Below are 16,099 nucleotides of genomic sequence, written 5' to 3' on the forward strand. Positions count from 1 at the left end.
GAAGAATACTCATCAAGGAACATGTATAAAGGACACATGGACAAAGCCAAAGGTGGGTAGGAATGAGGGTGGGAGGTGGGGATGGCTGGGATCACAGGCAGTGGTGGGGCAAAAATGGAGACAACCATATTTGAACAACAACAAAAAAACAGAAAAATATGAAAAAAAAGTTTTGTCTTTGGCTCTTTATTTGTATATATGTTTAGAGGATAGGAGTGGAGAGTTTGGCAATAGTTAGGCTTAAGCCCCCAATGGAGCCTCAGCTAGGTTTTATACACAAGGGAGCCTCTCTACTGATTACAGTGCAAGTAGAGCAAATGGGAGAAAACACCAAGTCTTAGGTTCTTTCATGAAAGAAGCCTTTGAGCAAATACTCATCATAACAAGTTAATGTTAATATTAAAAATACTTTATGCTCTGACCAGATAGCTCAGTTTGTTGGAACATCATCCTATACACTATAAGGTTACAAGTTTCATTCCCTGTCATGGCACATACCTAGGTTTTAGGGTCAATCCCAGGTCAGGGCATTTACAGGAGGCAATTGATCAGTGTTTCTCTTTCACATCTCTCTCTCTTTCTCTCTCTCTCTCTCTCTCTCTCTCTCTCAAATCAATTTACAAAAGCATGTCCTTGGGTAGTGAGGATTAAAAAAATAATTAATAAATATTGCATGGTTATCTGAAAGAAGTAATGATTCTCAGTGATGTAAATGATTTGGCTCATTTTCCAGTCTCCATTGACTTATATCCCACTTGTAAAAGGAAGAAGGGAGCTGTAAGTAATAATTGAAAAAGTGGGTTTACTAGCAAAGTTTTCTAATGCTAATTTGGTTGTCAATGTTAAAGAAATGTAAAATTAAAAGCTGGGTAGGAGTGATGACTAAAGAAGCATATATTCATCAGGTTATATACTTAAAGATAGGTATACTTTCCCTTTTTAATTAAGTATATTTTATTGATTGTGATATTACAGTTGTCCCATTTTCTCCCCTCTGCCCCTTTCTGCCCTGTACCCTGCTCCCACTATCATTCCCCTACCTTAGTTCATGTCTGTGGGTGATATATATATATATATATATATATATTCTTTGGCTTTTCCATTTCCTATGCTATTCTTAACCTCCCCCTGTCTATTTTGTACCTAACAATTATGCTTCTTATTCCCTGTACCTTTTCCCCCATTCTCTCCCTTCCCCCTCATTGCTGCTAATACTCTATGTGATCTCTATTTCTATGATTCTGTTCCTATTCTAGTTGTTTGCTTAGTTTGTTTTTTTTTTCAGTTCAGTTGTTGATAGTTGTGAGTTTGTTGTCATTTCACTGTTCATAATTTTGATCATGTTCTTTTTCTTAAATAAGTCCCTTTAACATTTCATATAATAATGGCTTGGTGGTGATGAACACCTTTAAATTTACCTTCTCTGGGAAGCACTTTATCTGCCCTTCCATTTTAAATGATAGCTTTGCTGGATAGAGTAATCTTGAATGCAGGTCCTTCCCTTTCATGACTTCAAATACTTCTTGTCAGCCCCTTCTTGCCTGTAAGGTTTCTTTTGAGAAATAAGCTGATAGTCTTATGGGAACACCTTCATAAATGAGTGTCTTTTTTTTTTTTGCTGCTTTTAAGATTCTTTCTTTGACTTCAACCTTTGGCATTTTAATTATGATGTGTCTTGGTGTGTCCCTTTTTGGGTCCAACTTGTTTGGGATTGTCTGAGCTGCCTGGACTTGTGTGTCTATTATGCTCACCAAATTGGGGACACTTTCTTTCATTATTTTTTCAAATAACTTTTCAATTTCTTGCTCTTCCTTTTCTCCTTCTGGCATCCCTATGATTCGGACATTGGTACACTTAAACTTGTCCCAGAGATTCCTAAGCTTCTCCTCATTTCTTAAAAATTCTTGCTTTTTCTTTCTGTTCCAAGAGATTGTTTATTTCTTCATTTTCTTCCAAATCATTGATTTGAATCCTAGCTTCCTTCCCTTCATTGTTGGTTCTCTGTATATTTTTTTGTATAGCCTTCATTTCTTCCTCTATTTTGTGGCTGTACTTCATCATTTTTCTGAGCAACCTGATTACTAGTGTTTTGAACTCTGCATCTGATAGGTTGGCTATCTCTGTGTTACTCAGTTCTTTTTCTGGAGTTTTGATCTGTTCTTTCATTTGAGACATATTTTTTGTCTCCTGTATTTGGCAGCCTCCTTATGTTTCTGTGTATTAGGTAGAGCTGCTTTGATTTCCCATATGCTTTTTTATATGATTATTGTACTTCAATAAAAACTTATAAAGCAGAAAAGAAAAATGTTAGAGAACTAATAGAAATTTTTGAGTAATGGTTGTATGCACTTATCAAAATTTATTGAGTAGTACATTTCCAATGGGGAAGTGTTATCTCATTGTGGTTTGCATTTCCCACAATGAGCTATCACCTCACGCCAGTCAGAATGGCTATCATTAAAAAAATAAACAAACAGTAAGTTTGTTTATGAGGACATGGGAAATAGAGAATCCTAGTGCACTGTCAGTGGGAGTGCAGACTGATGTAGCCACTCTGGAAAGCAGTATGGAGTTACCTCAAAAAATTAAAAATGGAATTGCCTTATGACCCAGTGATTCCACTTCTGGGAATTTATCCAAAGAAACTCAAAACACTAATTTGAAAGAATGTATGCACTCCTATGTTTATTGCAGCATTATTTACAATAGCAAACAACTGGAAGCAACCTAAGTGTCTAGCAATAGACAAATGGATAAAGAAGTTGTGATATTATACGTACACACACACACATGCACACACACTATGGAATACTACTCAGCCATAACAAATAATGAAATCTTGCCATTTGCAACAACATGGATGGACCTAGAGAACATTCTGCTAAGTGAAATAAGTAAGACAGAGAAAGACAAATACCATATGATTTCACTTACATGTGGAATTTATAAAACAAAATAAACAAAGAAAACAGAAATAAAGTCATAGATATAGAAAACAAGTTGATTGTTGTCAGATGAGGGTGGGAGTTTAAGGGGCGGGTAAAAAAGGGAAAGGAATTAAGAAGTACAAATTAGCAGTTACAAAATAATCATGGACATGTAAAGTACAGCATAAAGAATATAGTCAATAATATTATAATAACAGTGTGTGATGCTAGGTGTGTACTAGACTTATCAGAGGAACACTTTGTAAGTTATATAAATGTTGAATCACTATGTTGTACACCTGATACTAATATAATATTGTATATCAACTGTAACTGAAAATAAAGAAAAAGAAAAAAAGATTTGTGCATTTTGTTAAATGTAAATTTCACCTGAAAAGAAAAAAGAAAAGAAGGGAAGGAGGGAGGGAGGGCGAAAACTGAAAACAAACATTGAATTCTAGTTAATGTCCTGCATGAAGAAGTCTTTTGGTGTGAAGTAAACTAATGTCTGCAACTTACTTTGAAATGCATCCAAGAAATTGAATGGATCAATAGATAAATAGAAAAATACTAATTGTAAAATAGAAGTTGTAACTACATGGGTATTCACTGTATAATTCTTTCAAATTTTCTATTTGAAAATCCTATACTAGAATGTTAGTGGGGAGAATCTGAAGAAAGGAGAAAGAATTATCCTCATTTCTTTATGAATATACTGGCTTCAGCCCTTTGAGACTAAAGTGCATCAGCAGCAACTAGCAAGAGATAGGTATCCAGCAAGAATAGTGCAATTACTGGGAAAGGTGTCCAAGAAGATAGCAATGTCCCGTGGAACTGGTGATGCCCAAGTGGAGACGACTTTGTGTGAACTTGAAGCAATTTCATCAAGATACTGAGTTGGCAAAGACACCAGACTAACCAGAGCAAAAGAAGAAAAACATGGTGGATGCTATGAAGTATATCTCAAGACATATTTATGGACAAATGTGAGACATACTCTGGGGTTTGTACATCATATACAACCAAACTATCAGTTTTTCTCTGGGATTTCTATAAGTCACAGATGTTGAAAGTTCTCATCATGAGAATTGAAGAAATCTGCTGTGTTTGGCATGTTAAGCTGCAGAAAAGTTTTTCTCTAGTTAAGGTCAAGCTTTTTTAACATTGTCCAGTTACATGAAGCATTGTATTTGTACTCAATGAAGAAACACTAAACATACAGGTAAATGAAGTAAATCAAAACATGTCCTTCAGCACCTGGCCTATTTCACCAGAGGGGAGAAGGAAGGGAAGTTAAGGGGAAAAAGGGGGAGGGATTTGGAGGAACAAATAGGAAGGACACAGGGACGAGAACTAAGGGGGGGGAGGAAATGGGAGGGAGGTGGGGAGCAAGGGGCAGGGGAGGCTGGGATGGGAAAAATAGACAAAAAACTGTACTTGAAAAATAACTAAATAAAATTTAAAAAAAATAGGAACATTAAAAAAAAAAAAAACATGTCCTTGAAGTTGGTACTTATGTTTGTCCTTGCCACAGCTACACTAAGTAAAGACACAGACAATAAAATGGAAGAATGCATATTTTCTCCATCCTGTTTGTGGTTTCAGAGACATGGTACTCTAAGAATTAGTTCATATCCAGGGTTTCCTATCTGTTTTTATCATTGTTGTTACTGAGATATAACTGACATAACACTGTGTCCAGGTTTTCTCCATTGTTAAAGAGTGATCCTAGAGAGAGAACTTTCATTTCTCTCTTTGCACTCTAATCAACAGGTACTATAAGTAAAAACTCAAGACCTTCTACAATCCTAACTTTCTTTCTATCTGTTTCTAGGGTTTTACTGATATTTTGCTAGAAAGAGTCATGCATGGGGGAGCCAACATTACAGGATTCCAGATTGTCAACAATGAAAACCCCATGGTTCAGCAGTTTATACAGCGCTGGGTGAGACTGGATGAAAGGGAATTCCCTGAAGCCAAGAATGCACCACTAAAGGTAATGTTCCATGGCATGTAGACACCTTAGGCCAGATTTTGAAAGCATCTCAGTATGATCTTTACACATTTAAGGCCATCCTGTGATCAAATGGTCTTCCTTCAAAAGTGTTTTAAGGATGCTAATAGACAACTGCAAGTCATGCTGCTTCATTTGAAGACTAAACTCCAAATAAAAAAGCTATTGAGGAGGTCTTTTTAAAACCTGGTGTTGGGAAATGTTAACTTAATTTTGTAATGAATTTCATTTGTAATATGCTTATAACAATTTATAATATTATAAGAACCTGAGTCAAACAACAGGTGGGGACACAGGGAATAGCTAAGGGAGATTGATAGTCTGAAACAGAAATTAGATTATACATTATTTATGTGATTGTTTTGCATTAATACATTTCATTAATTTCAGCAAACCCGTGTGAATTAGGCTCTAATACAGAGTGTGTTGCCTATACATATATCAAAGAGAAATGTTTTCCTGTCTGCAAAAAAAAGTATCTTTAAAAATAATTAATTATCTAAGTTGCGCATTTTCATGAAATCAGGATAAGAATATCAAAAGGAGAAGGTCATGCTTAAAGTGTACATTTGTCATGTGTGTTCCTCTATGGCTAGAAATCCTATTATTTAAAAATCAGGAATTAAAACAAATAAGTTAGAGGAAAGTTATTCAGATTACACAAAGGATCCTTAAAATGTATTTTTTTTTCAGTAAGCATTTCTTCAGTGCCTTTTTTCAAGTATGAAACTAGATTCTTCCTTCCAGATATAATTAAAGTATATATGTACCATGGCTGTGGGATTCCTGTGATCAAGACAAGAGGACAAAGTATAGTTGAGACCTTTACCTAAAAAAAAAGAAAGGGTCAGGGGCAGTAATATTCTCTTTCCCATGGTTTCAAGATACCCAAGTTCACATCTTCCCTAGCAATAACAGAATAAGAGAGAACAATGGGGACACAGACCAGAGAAGAGGCATGCTCTGTATCACCTAGGCAGGTCTACCCTGAATGGGTCATATCAAAACATAATATAAGTAGGACCTTACTTTATGTAGTTGATATGTTCTAAAAAGCTGAAGTTAAATGTATTTTTTATTCATTTAAATCACTCACTAATTAAGTGGTAATCTATGCTTTAGTGATTATAGCATATACATGCCAGATTTTTCTAGGACAGTCTTGCTTTAAAACATTCTGCCCCACAGTCAGATCAGGGGTCCTCATGTTTCAGTAAGTATGGTCACAATCCCTATGATTAATCTTCTGCAGTCAAATCTTTTTTAAAAGATTATTTTTTGTTGAGCTTTAATTGACATGGGCTAGTTTTACTGATATAATGTACTTATTTGATACATGTTTATATTATGAAATGATTAACAACCACCTTAAGTTTAATTAACATCCATTACCACCATACTTATATCTTTTTCTTTTGATGGTAACTTTTAAGATTGGTCTCTTAACAACTTTCAAAAATACAACAAAGTATATTCACCATACTTTTCATTATATACCCAAAATTATTTTCTTATAACTGAAATTTTGTACTGTTTGACCACCTTCACAATTTCCCCCATCCCCCCCAACCTCTGGCAGCCACCAATCTGTTCCCTATTTTATGAGTTCAGATTTTTGTTTTTGTCTGAATTACTTCCCTTAGCATAGATGTGCAGGGTCGATCCATATTGTTAAAAATGGCAGCATTTCTTTTATTTTATGGCTCAATAATATTCCATTGTATGTACCACATCTTTTTTTTTCAGAGTTCTTTTTTAATTTAGTTATTTTTCAAGTACAGTTTTCTGTTTATTTCTCCCATCCCAGCCGACCCCTCCCCCATGCACCCCACATCCTTCCCATTTCCACCCCCCTTAGTTATTGTCCCTGTGTCCTTTATACGTGTTCCTCTAAATCCCTCCCATTTTTCCCCTTAAATTCCCTCCCCTCTCCCCTCTGGTAACCGTCCCCGTGTTATCTATTTCAGTGTATTTGTTTTTATTTTGCTTGCTTGTCTGTTTTGTTGTTTAGCTTCCTGTTAAAGGTGAGATCATATGGTATTTGTTTTTCAACCCCTGACCTATTTCATTAAGCATAATGCTTTCCACTTCCATCCATGTTGTTGCAAAGGATAATAGTTCCTTCTTTCTCTCTGCTGCATAGAATTCCATTGTGTATATGTACCAAAATTTTTTTGATCCATTCATTTACTGATGGGCACCTAGGTTGCTTCCAGCTCTTGGCTATTGTAAATTGTGCTGCTATGAACATTGTGGTGCATAGGTTCTTTGAAATTGAAGTTTTGGGATTCTTAGGATATAATCCTAACAGTGAAATTGCTGGATCAAAAGGCAGGTCGATTTTTATTTTTTTTATTTATTTTTTTTGTGATTTTTTTTTTAGTATTTTTTTTCTGGTCATATTTTTTTAAATTTTATTTAGTTATCTTTCAAGTACAGTTTTTTGTCTATTTTCCCCATCCCAGTCTCCTCCGCCCCTTGCTTCCCACCTCCCTCCCATTTCCACCCCCCTTAGTTCTCGTCCCTGTGTCCTTCCTCTTTGTTCCTCAAAATCCCTCCCGCTTTTCCCCCTTAACTTCCCTTCCTTCTCCCCTCTGGTCACTGTCCCCTTGTTCTCTATTTCAGTGTCTTTGTTTTTTTTTTCTGTTTGCTTGTTTGTTTTGTTGTTTAGCTTCCTGTTAAAGGTGAGATCATATGGTATTTGTCTTTCAGCACCTGGCCTATTTCACTCTGCATAATGCTTTCCAGTTCCATCCATGTTGTTGCAAAAGGTAGTAGCTCCTTCTTTCTCTCTGCAGCATAGAATTCCATTGTGTATATGTACCACAATTTTTGGATCCATTCATTTACTGATGGGCACCTAGGTTGCTTCCAACTCTTGGCTATTGTAAATTGTGCTGCTATGCACATTGTGGTGCATAGGTTCTTTGATATCGATGTTTTAAGATTCTTAGGATATAATCCCAGCAGTGGAATTGCTGGATCAAAAGGCAGGTCGATTTTTATTTTTCTGAGAAAATCCCATACTGTTTTCCATAATGGTTGTACCAGTCTGCAATCCCACCAACAGTGAACTAAGGTCCCCTTTTCCCCACAACCTCTCCAACATTTGTTGTTTGTTGCTCTGTTTATGATAGCCATTCTGACTGGTGTAAAGTGGTATCTCATTGTGGTTTTAATTTCCATCTCTCTGATAGCTAATGATATTGAGCATTTCTTCATGTGTCTCTGGATCTTCTGTATCTCCTCCCTGGGGAAGTGTCTGTTCAAGTCCTTTTCCCATTTTTTAATTGGGTTGTTTGTCTTCTTAGAGTGGAGTCATGTAAGTTCTTTGTATATTTTGGAGATTAAACCTTTGTCTGAGGTATCATTGGCAAATATGTTTTCCCATACAATTGGTTGTCTTTTTAATTTAATACTGTTTTCTTTAGCCATGCAGAAGCTTTTTATTTTGATGAGATCCCATTTGTTTATTCTTTCCTTTATATTCCTTGCTTTAGGGGACATATCAGTAAAGAAGTTGCTGCCTGAAATATCCGATATTTTTCTGCCAATGTTCTCCTCTAGGACTTTAATGGTTTCACAGCTTATATTTAAGTCTTTTATCCACCTTGAGTTTATTTTGGTGTATGGTGTAAGTCTGTGCTCAAGTTTCATTTGTTTGCATGTAGCTGTCCAGTTCTCCCAACACCATTTGTTGAAGAGGCTATCTTTACTCCATTTTATATTACTGCCCCCTTTGTCGAATATTAATTGACTGTAGAGACTTGGGTTTATTTCTGGGCTCTCCGTTCTGTTCCATTGGTCTATGTGCCTGTTTTTATGCCAGTACCAGGCAGTTTTTATTACAGTGGCCTTGTAATACAGTTTGATATTAGGTACTGTGATTCCTCCTACTTTGTTCTTCTTTCTCAAAAGAGCAGCTGCTATTCGGGCTCGTTTATGGTCCATATAAATTTTTGAAGTGTTTGTTTTATGTCTGTGAAATATGCCATTGATACTTTAATAGGTATTGCATTGAATCTGCATAGTGCTTTAGGTAGTATGGACATTTTGATGATGTTAATTCTTCCAGTCCATGAACAAGGTATATGTTTCCATTTGTTTGTGTCTTCCTTGATTTCTTTCTTCAGGGCTGTGTAGTTTTCTGCATACAGTCTTTTTACCTCCTTAGTTAGGTTTATTCGCAGATATTTTATTTTTCTTTGTGCTATATCGAGTGGAATTTTTTCCTTGATTTTTGCTTCTGCTGATTAATTGTTGATATACAAAAATACCTTTGATTTCCGGAGGTTGACATTGTAACCTGCTGTTTTGCCAAATTCATTAATTAGTTCAAGCAGTTTTGGGGTAGAGTCTATAGGATTTTCCATGTACACTATCATGTCATCTGCAAACAGTGACAGTTTTGCTTCCTCCTTTCCTGTTTGGATGCCTTTTATTTCCTTTTCTTGCCTGATCACTGTGGCTAAAACTTCCAATACTATATTGAATAGAAGTGGTGAGAGTGGACATCCTTGTCTTGTTCCTGATCTTAGTGGAAAAGCTTTTAGTTTTTTCCCATTGAGTATGATGTTGGCTATAGGTCTCTCATATGGCCTTTATTATATTGAGACATGCTCCCTCTATTCCCACTTTGCTGAGTGTTTTTATCATAAATGGGTGTTGTACCTTATCAAAAGCATCTGCCACATCTATGGATATGATCATGTGGTTTTTGTCTTTGCTTTTGTTTATGTGATGTATTACATTTAGTGATTTGTGAATATTGAACCATCCTTGCATCCCTGTGATGAATCCCACTTGGTCATGGTGTATGATCTTTTGGATATATTGTTGGATGTGATTTGCCAATGTTTTGTTGAGGATTTTAACATCTATCTTCACCAGCGATATTGGCCTGAAGTTTTCTTTCTTTGTTGTGTCTCTATCTGGTTTTGGAATTAAGATGATGCTGGCTTCATAAAAAGAATTTGGGAGTTTTCCTTCCCTCTGGATTTTTTGGAATAGTCTGTGAAGAATAGGGGTTAGCTCTTCTTTAAATGCTTTGTAGAATTCTCCTGTGAACCCATCTGGTCCAAGGCTGTTGTGTGATGGGAGTTTTTTGATTACTGCTTCAATTTCTTTTGCTGTTATTGGTTTGTTCAGGTTTTCTGATTCTTTTTCATTGAGTTTTGGAAGATTTTTTTTTCTAGAAATGTGTCCATTTCCCCTAGGTTTTCAAATTTCTTAGCATACATTTCTTCATAGTAATTTCTTACAACCCTTTCTATTTCTGTGGTATCAGTTGTAATCTGTCCTCTTTCACTTCTGATTGTGTTTATTTGTGTCCTCTCTCTTCTTTTCTTGATGAGCCTGCTTAAAGGCTTGTCTATTTTGTTTATCTTCTCAAAGAACCAACTCCTGGATTCATTGATCCTTAGAATTGTGCTTTTAGTCTCTATGCCATTTAGTTATGCTCTAATCTTGGTTATTTCCTTCCTTCTACTTGCTCTGGGCTGTCTTTTTTGTTGTTCCTCAAGTTCTTGCAGGTGTAAGGTAAGGTTGTTTGTTTGAAATGTTTCTATCTTCTTTAGGTAGGCCTGATTGCTATAAAATTTTCTCTCAGGACTGCCTTTGCTGTGTCCCATAAGTTTTGGGTTGTTGTGAGATCATTTTCATTTGTTTCCATAAATGTTTTGATTTCTTTTATAATTTCATTCTTGACCCACTCTTGTTTAATAGCATACCATTCAGTCTCCATGATTTTGGGTGCTTTGGGTTTTTTCCTTTGGAGTTGGTTTCTAATTTCAGTCCCTTGTGGTCAGAGAAAATGCTTGGTATGATTTCAATTTTCTTTAATTTTTTGAGGCTCATTTTGTGTCCTATCATATGGTCTGTCTTTGAAAATGTTCCATGTGCATTTGAAAAGAATGTGTATTTAGCGTCTTTGGGATGAAGCGCTCTATATATATCAGTTAAGTCCATTTCATCTAGGGTGTTGTTTAATGCCACAATATCTTTGTTGATATTTTGTTTGGAGGATCTGTCCATTTTTGACAGTGGGGTGTTAAAATCCCCTGCTATAATTGTGTTGCTGTCAATATCTTTCTTGAAGTCCTCTAAAATTTTCTTGATATATTTGGGTGCCCCTATGTTTGGTGCATATATATTTACGATGTTAATGTCTTCTTGGTGGAGTCTTCCCTTGAATATAATGAAGTGACCTTCTGGGTCTCTTTTTATGGCCCTTTTTTTGAAGTCTATTGTGTCCGATATGAGAATTGCTACCCCAGCTTCTTTTTCTTGTGTGTTTGCTTGCAAAACTTGTTTCCAGCCTTTCACTTTTAGTCTGTGATGGTCTTTTGTCCTGAGGTGGGTCTCTTGTAGGCAGGATATGTGTGGGTCATGCTTTCTTATCCATTCAGGTATTCTGTGTCTTTTGATTGGAGCATTTAATCCATTTACGTTTAAGGTTATTATTGGTAGGTACTTATTCATTGTCATTTTTGTACCTGTGTTCCTCTCTGTCTCCCTCTTTTCCTTCCTTTTCTTAAAGCAGTCCTTTTAGTATTTCTTGTAGAGCTGGTTTGGCAGAGGAGTATTCTTTTAGACTTCTTTTGTCTTGGAAGCTCTTTATTTGGCCTTCTATCTTAATTGAGAGCCTTGCTGGGTAAAGTAGCCTTGGTTGTAGGCCTCTGGTTCTCATTACTTGGAATATTTCTTGCCATTCTCTTCTTGCTTGGAGTGTTTCCATTGAGAAGTCAGTAGCTAACCTTATTGGGGCTTCCTTGTATGTTACTTCTTTTTTCTCCCTTGCTGCCTTTAAGATTCTCTTTTTCTTGGAATTTTGCCATTTTAATGATGATGTGTCTTGAAGTGGGCCTCTTTTGGATCCCTCTTGATTGGGATTCTCTGTGATTCCTGGATTTGTGTGACTTTTTCTCTAGGAAATTTTCTCTCATTACTCTTTCAAATATGTTTTCTATCCCTTCTTCTTCTTCTCCTTCTGGTATTCCTATTATTCGGATATTATTACATTTCATATTGTCTTGCATTTCTCTTAATTTCTCTTCATTCTTTCTGAGCCTCTTTTCATTTTCTTGCTTTTTCTGTGAGATGCTTTCTACTTTGTCCTCCAACTGGCTAATCCGATCCACCGCCTCATCTATTCTACTTTTGAAACTATCTACTGTGTTCTTCAATTCGGAAATTATATTCTTCATTTCCTCTTGTCCGTTGCTGATAGTTTCCATTTCCTTTTTCATGTTGGTGTAGTTTGCAGAGAGATCATTGTAGTTCCCCTGTAGTTTCTGGTAGCTCATTGTGAGCTCTTTGAACTTCCTGCTTTGAACCAGTGCTTTGAATTCATTATCTGATAGTTGATTAGCCTCTATTTCATCTAACATTCTTTCTGAAGTTTCTGCTTTTTCTTTCATTTGGGGATTGTTTCTTTGTCTTCCCATTGTTTGAGACTCTTGTTGTTAGTCTCAGCTTCTAAAATTGATCTGTTCTGACTCCCTAGGTTTATGATGTGAACTTTTGTGGTATAATACCTGTGAAGTTCAGTGGTGCAGACTCCTTGAGGTACCTTCATGTTCTCCTTCTCCACCTACTCTCACACTGGTCCTCGTGCTGGTGCCTGCACTGGTCGCCTACCACTGCTGAGTGTCCCGGCTCCCATAGCTAACTCCTGTACCACATCTTCTTTATCCATTCATCCACTGATGAATGCTTAGGTTGTTTCCATGTCTTTGCTATTGTAAATATTTCTGTGATAAATATGAGGGTGCAGATATTTTTTTTGAGATAGTGATTTCATTCCCTTCAGATAAATACCCAGAAGTAGAATTGCTGGTTCATATGGTAGTTCTGTTTTTAAATTTTTTGAGGGCCCTCCATACTGTTTTCTGTAGTTGCTGTACTAGTTTACATTGCCACCAACAGTGCACGAGGGTTTCCTTTTGTCCTTATTGCCACAAACAATTGTTATTTCTTGTGTTTTTGGTAATAGCCATTCTAACAGGTATGAAGTGATATTCATTGTGATTTTAATTTACATTTCTCTGGTGATTCAAATATTTTCTATGTACTAAATCCATCCACTATGATTAGATGAGCTTTTACAAATTTACATTTTCATAAAACTGCCTATACACAGTTTTGCTATCCTTAGATTTAGTATGTAATAGGTAGAGAAGGAATTTTTTATTTGTTCAATATTTTAAGGGTATCTGCAATATGTCAGTACTGTGTTAAGTGCAAAAGTTGACAAGGGTGAAAGTATGAAAAGGCTACTACAGAGTAGTTTATGCCTCTTCAGAGGTTGTACAAAAGACAGGGAAAACAATCTCAGCTTTGGATTATTCACTGATAACTCATGGTATATAAAGTTCTCCAAACCTGCTGAAAAGAACTGTTTAGGCTTATAACAGTTAAGGCTTAAAACCATGAAATAACTTAAGAAAATAGAATATTTAAATAGATGGTTACATCTTTCAAATTACTTTTGTTTAGTACCAGTCATTAAGAAACCTTTCCCTACATAAATCAGACAAAAGAGAGCCCACTCTAAAAATGAGGTACAATATTTTTTATTAGGAAATACAACTGTCTAGAGATTAAAATCTTGGTGCTTAGTTTATTCTATATTTTATGAATATTTCCTTTGGGACCTTTTTTTTTTACTTGCCCACCCATTGGTAAGTAGAAGCTAAAAAGTAGAATATTAAATAGCTCTTTTAGCATGGTTTGGAAAGGCAGATGAGGGGAAAAACACCACTACATTGACTTTATGTAGTGCTAGGATTGGCAGACACAATGATAAATAACATATGCCCCCTGTTATTGTCATACTTGATGATTTGCTACTAAAAGAATAGTGACATGAAAAAAGTCAGAAAAGGAAATTGGTAGTTGTAAAGATGACAATGTATTCACTCCCAAATTTATTTGGACACACTATAGAGACAACTGCCCCTCAAAGATTTTGCTTCATTTTAAGAAATTAAGAGAATTCTGCCCTGGCTGGTGTGGCTCAGTGGATTGAGCACTGGCCCGTGAACCAAAGAGTCACCAGTTCAATTCCCAGTCAGGGCGCATGCCTGGGTTGTTGGCCAGGTCTCCAGTAGGGGTACGTGAGAGGCCATCACACATTAATGTTTCTATCCCTCTAGTTCTCCCTCCCTTCCCCTTTATCTAAAAGAAATAAATAAAATATTTCTTAATCAACAGAATTCTATATTCTTATTTGTCATCACCTACAAAACAGGGACCAGCTTATTTCAATCAAACATTGCTTCATTTAATAAAAATGGCATCCACCATGTCAAATTACAGATAATCCAATCTCTTGTTTTAAGTAACTGTCCTTAGCCGTAGTAGACACATATCAATATATCCAAGGAATAGAAAGTAAGTGTTCTTTCCTGAAAGAAGTAGCATCATGAAGTATCGCCTGTGAATCGTCAATATTATCAGATTTAAAACTCAGTAACAATTATAATTTTTTACAGTTGAACACCAGCTTTGGTTTTTGCTCCCTGCAGGAAACAAAAACTGATTTATTGCTTTCCAGAGGTCCCAGTTCACCAGAAATGTGGTCTAGACAGAAATGATTAATGTTTCCCTCCAAATTAATTTCAAGCTAACTTAGCTATTTCCATTTTCCCCTAAGTAAACACCAGATCTGACTTTTCTATTAGAAACAGCAATAGCCTAGTCTTGCTTCAGGATATGCTGTTTCATCTCCATTCTACATATACCATCCTTCAACTTCACATGTTTTTCTTTCTTTATAAAGGATCTGGCCTTTTAGTGGTCACTCACTCAATATGAAACACAGTATAGAGAGCAAGAGACAGATTCCCTTGAGCCATATGATCTTAGTAATCTTAACATGTGCATACATGTGGTAAGAAGCATTATTATTTTTAAATAAATTGAAGTCAGGCTTTCCCAGAGAGATCTCTTGATTCAAATAATTAAGAAGATGATTGTGTAGAGGAGGAGGTAAAGAAGAATGAAAATGATAAGGAACAAAGCAAGTTTTGAGAGCATCATTTGTCATGGTATCTTGTTTTCTATACATCTATTTTAGTATACATCTGCATTGACACACGACGCAATATTGGTCATAGCAGAAGCTTTTCGCTATCTGAGAAGGCAGCGAGTGGATGTGTCCCGGAGAGGCAGTGCTGGAGACTGCTTGGCAAATCCTGCTGTGCCCTGGAGTCAAGGAATTGATATCGAGAGAGCTCTTAAAATGGTAATGACCACAGTGGATTATTGGGGTGGGGATCTTATAAAGACACAAAAATCTGATACTCAGCCCTGGCTCTTGTAGCTCAGTGGATTGAGCGTGGGCCTGCGAACCAGACAACCGCGGTTCAATTCCCAGTCAGGGCACATACCTGGGTTGCAGACCAGTTCCCTGCAGGCCAATTCCCAGCAGGGAATGCATGAAAGGCAACCATATACTGATGTTTCTCTGCCTCCCTCCTTCCCTTCCCCTCTAAAGAGAAATAAATAAAATCTTTTAAAAAAACTGATACAAAATTTTGACTAAATAAATACTAAAAGAAATAGGATCAGTGTCTACAGAATATCAGACTGTGCAGAAAGATAACCATGGATATTTATTCACTAAAATCTAGAAATCTAAAGCTAGAAATGTCTTCCTTGAAGCTTGAAAAATTGAAAATTTAGGGCAAATTAATATTTAGTTCTGTGCTACACCATAGATATTAAATCAACTCAATACCACCAAAAGTTATGGACTGACATGGTAAATGGCTTTGAAAATTTCAAACTTTCCAGAAATATGTTACTGATAGGTACTGAAATATTTTATAGGAATCTCATAACTTCAAGGTACACATTACAGAGAACAACAGCATCCTCTGGCTCACCAGACAAATTTTTAGCCTGGATGGACTTTGGAACTAAGTCAGTGTGATAGTATTTCTATTGTCAAAAAGAACCTTTATGATATTCGACATGGTAAAATGCAGGAACATGATCTATTTCCAGGCCTACTTTAAAAGATTTCCCCAATGCCCCAAAGAAAAAGCCTAAAGAAAAGTACAAGAAATCAGTGGATAGACAAATAGATCACTTGTTTTTACTATTTACATAGTAGGAGATCATTTAAGGCTTGAAGCAGTGTTCTTTCAACAGA

The 16,099-nt window shown here is 36.1% G+C and overlaps 1 protein-coding gene across 5 annotated transcripts in view; it reads left to right on the plus strand.

Annotated features, from left to right (window-relative positions):
• The window catches only part of GRIA3 (glutamate ionotropic receptor AMPA type subunit 3), a 482,288-nt gene that overhangs the window by 320,146 nt on the left and 146,043 nt on the right, over positions 1-16,099 (plus strand). For all 5 annotated transcript variants that reach the window (XM_037154138.2, XM_037154136.2, XM_053662342.1 and 2 more), the window contains exons 6-7: positions 4,762-4,923; positions 15,020-15,187. In XM_037154138.2, coding sequence (XP_037010033.1) covers positions 4,762-4,923; positions 15,020-15,187 — 330 coding nt within the window. The remainder of the gene's footprint in view (positions 1-4,761; positions 4,924-15,019; positions 15,188-16,099) is intronic.

This window comes from Artibeus jamaicensis, unplaced genomic scaffold (assembly GCF_021234435.1).
Source record: "Artibeus jamaicensis isolate MK-2021 breed Jamaican fruit bat unplaced genomic scaffold, CSHL_Jam_final contig_240, whole genome shotgun sequence".
NCBI classification, from domain to species: domain Eukaryota; kingdom Metazoa; phylum Chordata; class Mammalia; order Chiroptera; family Phyllostomidae; genus Artibeus; species Artibeus jamaicensis.